This window comes from Arctopsyche grandis, chromosome 13 (assembly GCF_051622035.1).
Source record: "Arctopsyche grandis isolate Sample6627 chromosome 13, ASM5162203v2, whole genome shotgun sequence".
Lineage (NCBI taxonomy): Eukaryota > Metazoa > Arthropoda > Insecta > Trichoptera > Hydropsychidae > Arctopsyche > Arctopsyche grandis.
Genome location: NC_135367.1, coordinates 16,557,740 through 16,570,636, shown reverse-complemented (window position 1 = coordinate 16,570,636; position 12,897 = coordinate 16,557,740). Strand labels below are relative to the sequence as shown.

Genomic DNA, 12,897 nt, shown 5'->3' with positions numbered 1-12,897 from the left:
TAAGGAATAAAGGGCACCATCATAAGATAAAAATCTTGACTACGAAAAATGTTCAAAATCTAGATTTGTCATTGAAAAGTTTTAGAGGACTGTATCTTCAGAGCAGTATTCCAAAATGTTTCTATGCACTCTTTCTAACCTATGTACATATATATTTGATCAAGTTTTAATTTTTAGCCCGCGAAAGGAAAGGTCTAACACTGAAGCGAGCATATGAGTGAGGTCTTGCATTTGGAATAGCACTATTGTTCAGGATGCATGGCCGTATCGCCATGCGCATATGCACATTGCAAAACTTCACCAAAATGCACGATCGTATCGCGGTTTCGTCTTCCACTGGTTTATATTATATTATATTTTGACGTGCTCGCTCGCTTTGTTTCCTTGCTTTTGAATTTTTTTTGATTTAATTGGTGGAACACCAGGCGCTTCACAGACGGCTGAATAACCGACTCGGTACTTTCTCTGCAAGTTGTGAAATTGAACGTCTCGCCGGCATAACAGCACATTATGTTTGGCAACATCCAATAATCCACGAATCGTCTGCACATCCTCAATTTTCCACAGGAGCCGAAAAAAATCAAGATCGTCATTTATTTCGTGCCTTTTTAAGCTAGTTTCTGCACGTCACGCTCGAACTGGTGGGTGTACTTGTATTTATTCAAATCGATTTAATTGATGCAACCTTGGATCGAATCGTTCTCAGTTCACGTTTTGGTAATGATAAAGCAGTTATGAACACTTTACACTCCCCTCGTTCGCTTTTATAATAGAATTCATCAACAATTAGGGAGCTGAAGGTACATAGTGCACACCCTGGATACGCCCTACTTAACCGCACACTGTATCCTATTATCGGTCAGGGGTTGGAGACTTTTTTTTTCTATGGTCTGCTCCAAATTGGGAATGAATTTAGGTTTTGTTTTGTCAAATGCTATTTCTGTTAGTGTTTCATTAGTGAGACTTGGCTGTCAATTGACGTTAACCATTTGTCGAAAAGAGCATGAGGTTTGTTTCATTGCTTTTAGACTTGCGCAATCGTTTTTTATCTTTCGGTTTGTTTATTTGTTTTGGGACATATGTTTGCTGGACTTAATCCCGATTTGGGTATATTGAGTTGTTATTTTTATATGTTTATGCTTTTAAGTGTTATTGCTTCATTTCGTCAATCATTTGCTCTGCTATAATAAACTCTGGAGAGGGTTACTTTTTGGAATCCATCTTTTGAAGAGTACGTAGAAGATGATTTAGTTCACACATATATTTTTAACAGTGTAATTAGTAAATATAATGCATTAATCATTTCTTAACTAGAAGTTTTGGAGAACTCGAATGAAAGTCCTTAGTCTATTTAAATTTCCAAATTGTTTCAACTATGTATGTTTGTCTGTTTGGATATTTACATACACAAGTCGTCTTTTATTAAAATTTGTTCTTTTTTTACTAGGCTTTTCTATGTTTCATTTCGCAAAAGATTGAGCTAAAATTCCTATAGTCTTCCGATCGTTTTAAAACTTTGCCATTTTTTTCTAAACTATGTATGCTCAGTTTCACACAAAATTGGTATTTCCAAAATGGACACAACTCTCTAAATGGCATCAGGAAAGTTACGGGAAGAGCACTCCATCTTTTTTATCGGAAAATTTAGATCATTATGTTCGATGCTGGCTAAAGATAAAATAGATGGGGGAAATTTGTGCTTTATTTACTAGCTTTTTTATAGTTGAAATAGCCTCTAAACGGAAATATATTTTTTTATCTGAATTTTCTCTTTAGTTATTGATATCCAAACCTACATACATATACACTGAACTACAAATGTTTTAAGTTTCAACATCTATTTGCTTTGTTATGAATACTTAAAGTCTTCATCTAATAATTTACTTTATAAAATACAGTCAACAGGTGTTTCAGTATAGCATGGTATAAACACTAATACTTCGAATCGAGCGATTAATTCAATCCAAACAGTCTGAAAACATACAAACGAAAGTAATAATAAACTTTTATAAGCCGTTAAATAGTGCTTTAACGACGGGTCGTTAAATCGTTCCACGCCTAAGTACCCATACTCTCTAAGCCCAGCCCTTTTCGGCTTTACTTTAAAAACCTATCGTTTTTCTAATCGATTGTTTTTACGGGTTTCGCACGTGGAATGTGCATTTGGTTGTCACGCGACACACGTGAATGCATTTTAGGTGTGGCCCTCTGTGTATACTCGTGGGTGGCTAATATACTCGTACATAGACCTAGTAAAAAGGAACGCACTCTTTTGTTATGCCGATAATAATAACGTGTGTGATAAACCTGTTGGATGCGTGGATGACAGGACGATAATCAGGATGAGAACATCGGAGAGGATACAATCAGGATGCGTCCATTACCATATAAAATTTTGTCGCCATTCGTCATGCCTAACGGCCCTTACAAATTTTATTACCGACAATCAGGAGTCTGAGTAAGTATCCTAATGGTGTTTTGACATAATTGGAATGTTCACTTTTGGTTTTTGCTTTTTTTAAAGCGTTATCCTATCCTGTTGGAGCGCCGTTTCCTTGCGGAAGCCGTGTCTGTGCCCTATTAGTCAACACGACGGGGAACGAAAGGGCGTTAGCCCTTACAATATTTACTCGACAACTGAACAAATATCTCACATACCATAAATATTCGTTTACAACCCCATATATGCATTACCGAAATTAAAAAAAAAAAATTATAATTCAACATCGAGTTTCCATTTCATGTTTGGTTTACTTTCGTTTATTCAAATTTCTTCATGTTTGTATTCTCCAAAGAGCACTGCAGTAATGTTGACAGTGAAATTGCATCACGCTCTGGCGTTTAGAAAAAAATAGTTCGTTCAAAGAGTTGTAGTGTGATAAATATTTGAACGAGATAATTTCGTATTATTCGTGACCGGTCGCAAACGTGTTAAAACTACAGCACCGTTCGAAAGTATGTAATTGCGTTATGTTTGCAATGTAATTGTTTGCAGACATGTGTGCTCCAAAATTATCCATTAATTCGTTTTATCATATTTATCTAATATTATTAGTATTACGCTGAAAGATTGTAATGTTAGTAATAATCTAATATATAATATTACATATTATTATCATCATTTACTTTCGTCACTCTTTTTTCATCACTCTGGATGAAAGCCTCTTTAACATGCTTCCATTCGTCTCTGTTTTTGGCCACCTTCATCCTTCTTATTCCACACATTTTTCTGATTCCATCCAACTAACTTCCCTGGTGCCTTCCATACACCCTTTTACATTCTCTCTGGTACCATTCGACCACTTCTTTCATCCATCTATTTCATGTTCTTCTAGTTACTTGACCCGCCCATTACCATTAAAATATATTTACTCTTACCATTAAATTAACCACCTTTGTCATACTTCTAACCCATGTGTGTATTCCGTTTTCTATCTCTCTTCGTGTTGCCAAGCATACAGCATACCATTCTTCTTTGTATGCACTGAACCTTGTGCAGCATTCTAGCGTTCAATGTCCAAGTTTCGCACCCATTGAAAGTACATATGTGTATTAGACTTTTATATGTAATTTTTAATACAATTGATTATCATTTGACTGCACAACTCTTTTTTTATTTTAAATATTTTTATCTCAATTTTTGTTCCATCATTTCATTATTTGTTTACTAAGTGAATATATGTACATACATAAAACACACGTTTCAGCTATTCTAACTATTCAGCTAATATTTGACATGACTCAACTGCTTCTATTCCTGTATTCATCCAGTAGGTACACTTTTTGTTTTGTTTGTGAGTACGCTTGTTCGTTGCCCTTTTTAATCATATTGTAGTCTTCTGCTTTAAATAAATAGTTGACCGAATATTATGATGGCGTATTTTTATTTCTATTTATCTGCTTTAGTACCACTATGCTATGATCGAATTTGATTTATTTGTGTTTTTGATAAGCACGAAGATAGCTTCAGAGGAAAATAGCGAAAATCCAGAAATTATTTTAAAACAAAATAGCCTCTAACTCTAGAAAGTATGGCAATCCTAAAGATTGCTATTGACAAATCTAGTTTCCTACAGTAAAATAATATGCCAACCCGGATAGTTTATAGGCCAAATGACTAGAAGGGCGAAAACACACTGAGTGGTACGGTACATCACGTCCTTTGGCTCACCGCTGTGACTATTTCACAGTGGGGGTTCCCCAAATCGAATTCGGGTGAAGTTGCACGTGCAGAGTGTATATGTTTGGGAGGTTGCACGTGTGTGCATATCCATATGCAACCGACAAGTTTCTCCTACATTTCTCCAAATTTGGGATTCACCGTTATCGATCACTGCCAAGCAAGGATAAATACAAGGATAAAATATCACCGAAAACACTCCAGGGGGCGATTTTTGGGACTGTGTACCATGTATATGCTGCGTTTTTTTCGCATGTTTAAAGGTATTTAAAAAAATACGCATGCCACGTACCACTCAGTGTGTTTTCGCCCTAAGCCTTTGTCCTCGTTCTGAATAGTGCACAGTCTGTAAATTCCGTATTAAATTTTTTAATGAAAGACATGGATGGATGGAAGGTAAAGATAAATTGCATACAAGAAGAAAGCTAAGCATCTAATTATAAAGATAGAGAATCTTATAACTATAAAAAAGCTTTTAAAATACAAATAATATCAAATTGAAGTGTTGGTAGTATCTGATGAAATTATACGGATTAACGCTTTCAAGTTTGGTCCTTGTCAGAAAGTGTGATTACTTAATCAACATATAAATACACACAATAATCCAATGTGCGAGTATACAAAATAAACACAATGATTACACAACTGCATTCAGAGTAATCATCAAATCAATTGACGCGTATGACTTCGAGAACCATTTTAACCTCTTAATACACATAATCACCTTTCTCTCGCCCCCATTTTTTGAAGATCATCATCGTCAGAACAAAATTAACCAACAATCACCTCGTCGCCTTAATCAAAACCAGTTTCGTCCATTTTTTTTTTAAATAACACTCAAATAAACAACGCCAACCCGCACATTAGATAATCCAAACGACCAACGAAAATAAAGTGTCAATTCATTTCGCCGCGGAATTCGACTCGGACGAATCGTTTTTAGAAGTCTAAATAGATTCCTGGCTATATAGCGGAGATTTAACGAGTCGAAGCTTCATATATCGTAATAGCGGGATATCGATTTAAATTCCAGGCATCACCCACGACTTTTGCGGATCTCATTTTATACGATCTCGATTGAATAATCCGAATCGCGGAAATCGATTCGGACATCGTAATCGCTGCTCGCGTTGGCGAACCACTTAAACATTACCCATATGCACGCTCGATAAACACTTGATTTATTTCGGAATGGATTCTTTTTTTAACCCTTTATTTTCTAGGCTAGTCGCGAGGCGAACAACCGGTTATTAATTATGTCGCTGAAGCCGCTTGGTTCTGAAGGCGGAAAAAAATCCAAAAAATAAATAAACGGGATGAGCGCCTAGAGGCGGCCGTTACTGTTAATTGGATGAGATTAGGATGTATCAGGGGCTTGAAACTGGTGGCCGTTGGACTTTTTAGGATGATGTGGGATACAGTTTCAGATTGAAATTTAAAGATTTTATTCAAAATTTGTCATAAGCGATGCCGTTTTTTACTATATTTTGATTTCGATAGTTTTTTGCTATGCGTTTTTACTATGTGATATGTTTCTAGTGATAGTAGTTCTGCAGTACATATGTATATCCTAGTATGAATAATTCAATATTTGACTGTAATATGATGGATTCTGTCAGACAACATATAATTAATTTCGCAAAAACGATACTCGAAAACTTATTGTAATGTCAAATATTATATTTAACTTCCAATTGAGTTTTAATAATTTGACGACTCGGTATTAAGTGTCAAAAGGCTTTTTTTTCATATAGTATTTACATATGTATGTATGTACATATGTGACAAGGGTTGTGGATATAGTGGAGAGTGTGAAGAGACTGGAACGGCAATGAGCGGGTCACATATAAATGAATGAAAGTTGAACAAAAGAAGTGCTAGAATTGTACCCGAGAGAATGTAAAAGGGTGAAAATAAGACGCAAGGAAGATGGGTAGACGAAATTAGAAAAGAATGAGAGTTACACAAAACCGAGACGAATGAAATCGTATTAGAGAGGTCTTCATCCAGCAGTGGATGAAGAATGGCTGTAAATGATGATGATGATGATGATATTTACAAATAATTAACCCTCCTTTAGAACGCACTGGGTCGATTCAACAAATAATGTAAGAAAATAATAGAAAATTAATGAAAATAAATATAGGAGGATGTTATCCTGTATTATCTTTTCTTACAATATAGTATGTTGTATTATTTCCTTCAGAAAGATGAAAAGTGTTATCATTTCGTATTATAACACAGCGTAACTCACTGAATGAGTTATATGCAGTTTACCAGTAGAGAGGTTGTGGGTTCAAGTCCCGGTCAAATTGGCTAGTGGCGAGATCTTGGTGGTTATTACAAAACACAGATCGACCGTATCCTGCTAGATTTTTCCGATTTTTCAAGCTTAATTGTTGCGACAGATTCAATAAATTGGTATCCGGAGTTTCTAGCACCTCAATTTTTTTTGATTTTTACAATGTTTATATTATTATAAAAATATGCTACATACATAGGTACCATGTAAAAATGTATTTCTCACAAGTAACTAATGTAATAACTAAGGAAATAACAATTTCTGTAAATCAGAAATTTGTTGACTGTACCATAGATGTCTCAATTGTATTATTTTTATATAATTGTACTGTAATATTTGAAATTGTTAGTTCGTATGTACAAAAATAATATAACCACATGTGTGTCGCCTTGGGGTAATTCCTGTCATGGCACCTACGATAAAAATGTATGTAATAAAATAAATATTAGATTTCAGGTCGTCTGTACAAGTTAACACTCGTATTATGTCGATGTATAGTATGTATGTAAATAGTCCTAAGGAATTATTGGGCATTAAATTTGACATGATTTTTGATAACTTTAAAAAAAATGTTTAGGTGGTGTTTCAATTTATATAAAAGGTTATTAGCATCTGGGCTATATATAACGCATTTTTGAACGGAAGGGATTTTTCATTTAACTGTGTCGTTTTTGATTACGGTGTTATCGTTAACCGTGTCCATAACACCGTATCGGCGGATAGATCGGCCGGTCTCGTTAATTTTTTTACTATCTTCAATAGTGTTTAGATCGAAATGTCATACATATAAACCAATTGGACTCTTGATTGCAAATTAACAGAGAAAGGATAGCAAGGCCCCGTTTTTGCACTCGTACTGCGTCGTATCTGGTGCGAATTGCGCTGATAAGAATATTACCAAAGCCTTTTGTTTCACCCGTATGTTTGTAAGTGTTACGGTGAATGTTTGAAACGTGTCTGTATAAAATTTATATTTTTAAATATTATTTTTACGATTGCATGAATGAAGATGGAATTGGTGTTTTTTTTTCATACAAGTGACGTCAATCTGTAGCCAGTAATAAACATAGACGTCAAATCAATATACACGCTGACGGCAATTTTGCAAAATGTGTTTATATGAAAATTTACTGCACTTCTATTCAATCTATTTTCAATTCACCGTAAATGTTGTACGTAATAGTTTGAGATATGATCAGCGTCACTTAAGGATGACAGACAGAAAAATATCATAATATGGTAGACAAGGACTCTCATATGTACATCATCATCATCTACAGCCATTCGCCATCCACTGCTGGATGAAGGCTTCTCCAACACGCTTGCACTTGTCGCTGTTTTGCGCAACTCTCATCCATCTCACCCTACATACATATTTTTCTAATTTCGTCCACCCATCTTCCCTGCGGTCTTCCTTTTACCCTTTTGCATTCTCTCGGGTACCATTTTAGCACTTCTTATGTCCTCCTTTCGTCCATTCTTCTAGCTACGTGGCCTGTCCATTTCCATTTCAATCTCTTCACTTCAATCTCTATCCACTATATCCACATCCCTTGTCATACTTCTCACCCACGTATTCCATTTCCTGTCTTTCCTCGTTATGCCAAGCACACAACGTTCGATTATTTGAGTACATTGGACTTTGTGTAGTAACATGACGTCTAATGTCAAAGTTTTACATCCATACGTTATCCTTATCACTGGAAAAACACATTGATCGAAGATCTTTTTCCGTTATATTATATTTGAAAGTGGCAGAAGTCCAATTTTCAGTTCATTTTCAATTCACTATTTCTGTTTGACTTAATTCACAAATTGTTATGACTTATTTTATTTCGATGTGTTTAGAATATCGGAAAAGCAGAATAAACGTATTACAGACCACCAGTATTTTTAAATATTGTTGCATGCAAAATATTATATTTGATATCTTGCGAGATATTTCTCAAAATTAAGAAAAGCGGACTTATGCCACTTTCAAATATAGCAGCTCACATATGTATGTAGTGTCTTTGAATCACTTCAGATATGATTTGTTACGACTACTGAATATATTGTCAGATTTTTTGATCGATCAGATTCGAACTTTGCATTGTAACTCCATTATGATTTTATCAATGTTTGTATTGTAATTATGATTCATGTGTGCATGTACTCTTAGACAAATAATAATCTCCTATTGATCCCAAAGTGCAAACATGTTAAAAATATGTACAATAAACCAGACGTATGTATGTACATATGTAAATTATTACAAAAATAGTAGAATGAAAATGTGAAATGATTAAAACACGTTATTTTTAGCTAGTAATTTATGTACTACACGCTAATAATAGAAGTGAGCATGGTGGTCTTTTAAATAACCACATATGTATTGTTTTGGAAATAAGTAAACCGGCTGAAGTGTGTTTGTTATGGAGTGCAATTTATGGTTTCCGATTGTGTTGCTTTTCCAACTCTATTCTTTTTGTTTTAACTTTTCAAACAAAAACTACTATAAAATCTATTCTCAGCTGTATACATACATATATACATATACAGGGCTGACAAGAGGAGGGGGGGAGCTGGGGTTAAGTTTCGCTTTCGATAATTACCGGTAAATTTTCCAATTTTTTTATCGCAAATTACGTATATACATACATATGTATATGTATTTACATACATGCATATTACTGCATTTACCAATCCGCCCCTAGGCAGATTGGTTTTCAGCGCCCCCTTAAATTTTTTAAAAACAACATTTTTAAACGTCGTTGAAATACTTTGTTGCATGTTTTATATTAAATATAATATTAATAAAAAATAATAATAAAAAAAAATATATATATATATATATATATATATATATATATATATAAATATATATATATATATATATATATATATATATATATATATATATATATATATATATATATATATATATATATTTATATATATATATATATATATGTGTATATTGGTGAGTCGTTTATATTGACAGTTGACTTCCTGAGTTATTTGTAAATTATTATTTTTTATGGTCAGTATTGCTACTTCGAGTAGAAAAATTAAGTTGAATATAAAATGTTTTGTAAGTTCAAAGAACGGCAATTTTTTTTTCAATTTTATAACCAAAAAAAGAAAAAAACGAGGGCGCCCCGTGGCTATGGCGCCCCTAGGCACATGTTTAGTCTGCTACAAGCTTGAGCTGGCCCTGCAGGAAAGCCTAACAGGTAAACCCCAATGCGCCTTCCTAAACAATTAATTACAAACATTGCAGCATTTTTTTATTACATAAATTGCTGTATTTCGAGAGGCTGAAGAACACAAAATTAACAATTAATTAATCCATTGAGACATCTATGGATTTAGACTTGTACATACATTTTTACATGTTGTAAATAAATCAAATTCAGATATTTGTGACATAGCGAGTAGGATGGTTTTGTCAATTTTATGAAGGAACCGTTTCAATAATGAAATCAGATAAATTGGCAAACTATGATACTGCATCACTTGCATCTGAAGCGCGTTTCTCCTTTTCTTTTCCCTTTTTTTAACTCAAAACCGCAAAGTAAACACGTACGAGGAGTAGATTGCGGTAGCGTTTAAAAATACGAGCGACTATGCAACGAATGCAACGTTCGAAAGCTTGCAATAAAATTAGAAATAACGTAGGTACATATACATGGTATATACATACACATTGAAAAGTTGTAAAATATTATGTTGAAATGGTTTTTCAGCGCGTTGACAAGATCTGTCCGTGTTTCGTTGATGAGGCTGTTAAAATCTGAAAGGCGACCCTTCAGCGTCTCGTCAGTTTGGTCTGGTTTAATTTTACTTTTTAATAATGGTTGTTTTTGTGTTTTTCCAGTCGGCTAACGGCTCATCGCTTCGGCGAGCGGCCCAGAAATGCCCACCTGATCGACTTGCGACTTCAAGGTGCAGGAGATCCGCATCTAGAAGGTTAGTTGTTCACACCACATGCTAATTTTGACCATATTCATAAAATCTGAACTGACATGGAGCTGTAGCAACGACAGTGACACTTTGTCTACGTAGAAATTGGTAATTGACCGACTTTATAGTGGCCCAAGTATGCAAGCAAATTGGTAATTTAACTGATGTTAACAAGTTGGTTAATCGATTTTTTAAATTTTGTTTGTGTTTTCTTTGAATTTCTACTCTTATTCAAATGGATGTAGTCATTTAATATCCGGTGTTCTATGTAATTATATGTATATATCAACATGAGAAATTACTCTAGACCAGTATTGAGTCAGTACACCGTTGGTTGAATGGTTTTACATGCTACATAAATGTATTTTGATCTACCTTACTAATTTGAGTGTAGAAATACTGATCTTTAAGTCGGTTCAAAAGTCGACTAACCAACTTGTAAGCTTATGAATGTCGAAGGTTCAATCTGTATACAACCAATCATTTAGGTGAGAAGCACTAAATATATGTATAACTCAAATTTTGCTCGACTAACTTCTTACCTGTAACACTTGCCGCACTGCAATGGATAGAAAGTGACCAGGACTTATATTTTATTTTATACTCCAAATATACTGAATGCAGGGTTTTTATATTTTATGTATGTATTCCTCATCAAAACTACTATGATTCGAATTATGTCATTACGAAATAAAAACATTGATCAATATCAGCTGAAATAATTATTTTCGCTAAAAAGCCTGTTGTAAACTACCTCACAAATGCTATAGAGAGGGGGAATTCAGTACACTGCGCTCAACGGTCAGTGTGAGAATGATATCCGCCATGGAATGAGAGCTCTGCTTTAGCTGTTATTATTTTCATTTCTTGCACTTATTTTATATTATTCGACGTTTAATACCTGATAAAATGATTTTTATTGCTTGTTTAATTAATTAACCTCGTAGAATTTTCATTAAACACACATTTTTAACTGGACGCTTGGCGTCCAGCGCAGTTTCTTTTAGAACAGTAAGGCAAGTGTTTCTTTAGAATCTACCCAACACGGTAATAATAAGATCTACAGTAAATGATAATATCAAGCTAAGTTAGATAATACTAAGTGCCAGCATGGTCATTACCATTAAGATTTTGATACATTATTAGCCATTCACTATCCACTGCTGGATGAAGCTTCCAGCCTGCTTGCTTTTTATCCTGTTCTGAGTTACTCTTACACTAATAGTAAGAAAACACTGAATGGTGGGTACGGCATGCCTAGGTAGACTCCAGTTGTGATAGGTGTTACTTCATATCATGGTTAATTCCCACGATCTTATTATTTCGATTAGTTTATCCTACATTTCTTCCAATACCACCGTTGCTTAAATCTATGTTAAAAAAATCAATAAAATATCACCGAAAACGAGATAAGTTTTGCCAAGGATTGCGATAGTATAGATTAGGCATTTTTTGCGATTTTTTCCTGAGCCTTAATTTTTTTAACCCAATATACTGTGGTCCATCTTAATTTCTTCTAGATGCTCTTTGGTAATATTTGAGTATTTATCTCCCTTGTCTAAATTCATTAGCTTATTCCACGATATATCTACCTTCATATTTTCTTCTTACGTACATACTTACGTATGTTGTTTGCTTTCTATCTCCCCTTTTTATCCAAAAATAAATCGAATAAAATTCCAATCTCGTATTTTAGAAGAATTTTAAGTCCCTTCGTCTTCAAATTTAATTTGATTTCTAATTCGAAGTAGGCCAAGATGCGATAAGTCACCGATAACGACAGAGACAGTTTCCAAAACCGATGGTAACTCGAAACTGTCAGGTCATTTTATTTTTCCAATTCGTAGAATTGAAGATTTACGACTGTTTATATCGGATGCTTGCGGTCTTCCAAAAATCCACACCAACGATGTCTCTGAAAGTTTCACGTGAAAAGAATTATGATTCCTTAAAATAATAACCACATTATCGCTCTTGTATATTTTGTAATAATTTATTTTTGATTTTATTCGACACTTCCGTGTGCAGCAGCTCAGATGCAACCATAGTAAATCTATCATCACAATCCCCTCGAATTTTTATAGCGTTTGCTATTTTTGATATGGACGAATACACTTGAAAGTTTAATCATATAAAAAACTCGTGTAATTCGATACATTATATTATGTCGAAATATTATTATTGCAAAATATAATACATACTTGGATAAATATTATATCTTGGATAAATCTTAATACATACTTGATTTCACAACATTTTGAAACTCATCAATTTTATATGCAGTTTAATAATTTTATCAGATTATATGCATGTATGTATGTATGTATATTTTTATATCGAATGGTAAGAGTCATGTTGACCAACCGGTATTGAATGTGCGTGCGCTTGAAAATGCATCCTGCCTTAACAATGTGTCAAACGTCATTCGCCTCGGAATGCATCTCGGTTGCATTACGTGTCGTAACAGGAA

The 12,897-nt window shown here is 34.1% G+C and overlaps 1 protein-coding gene across 3 annotated transcripts in view; it reads left to right on the top strand.

Moving 5' to 3' along the window:
- The window catches only part of klar (klarsicht), a 246,236-nt gene that overhangs the window by 67,371 nt on the left and 165,968 nt on the right, over positions 1-12,897 (top strand). For all 3 annotated transcript variants that reach the window (XM_077445079.1, XM_077445078.1, XM_077445080.1), the window contains exon 3: positions 10,342-10,433. In XM_077445079.1, the coding sequence (XP_077301205.1) occupies positions 10,342-10,433 (92 nt within the window). The remainder of the gene's footprint in view (positions 1-10,341; positions 10,434-12,897) is intronic.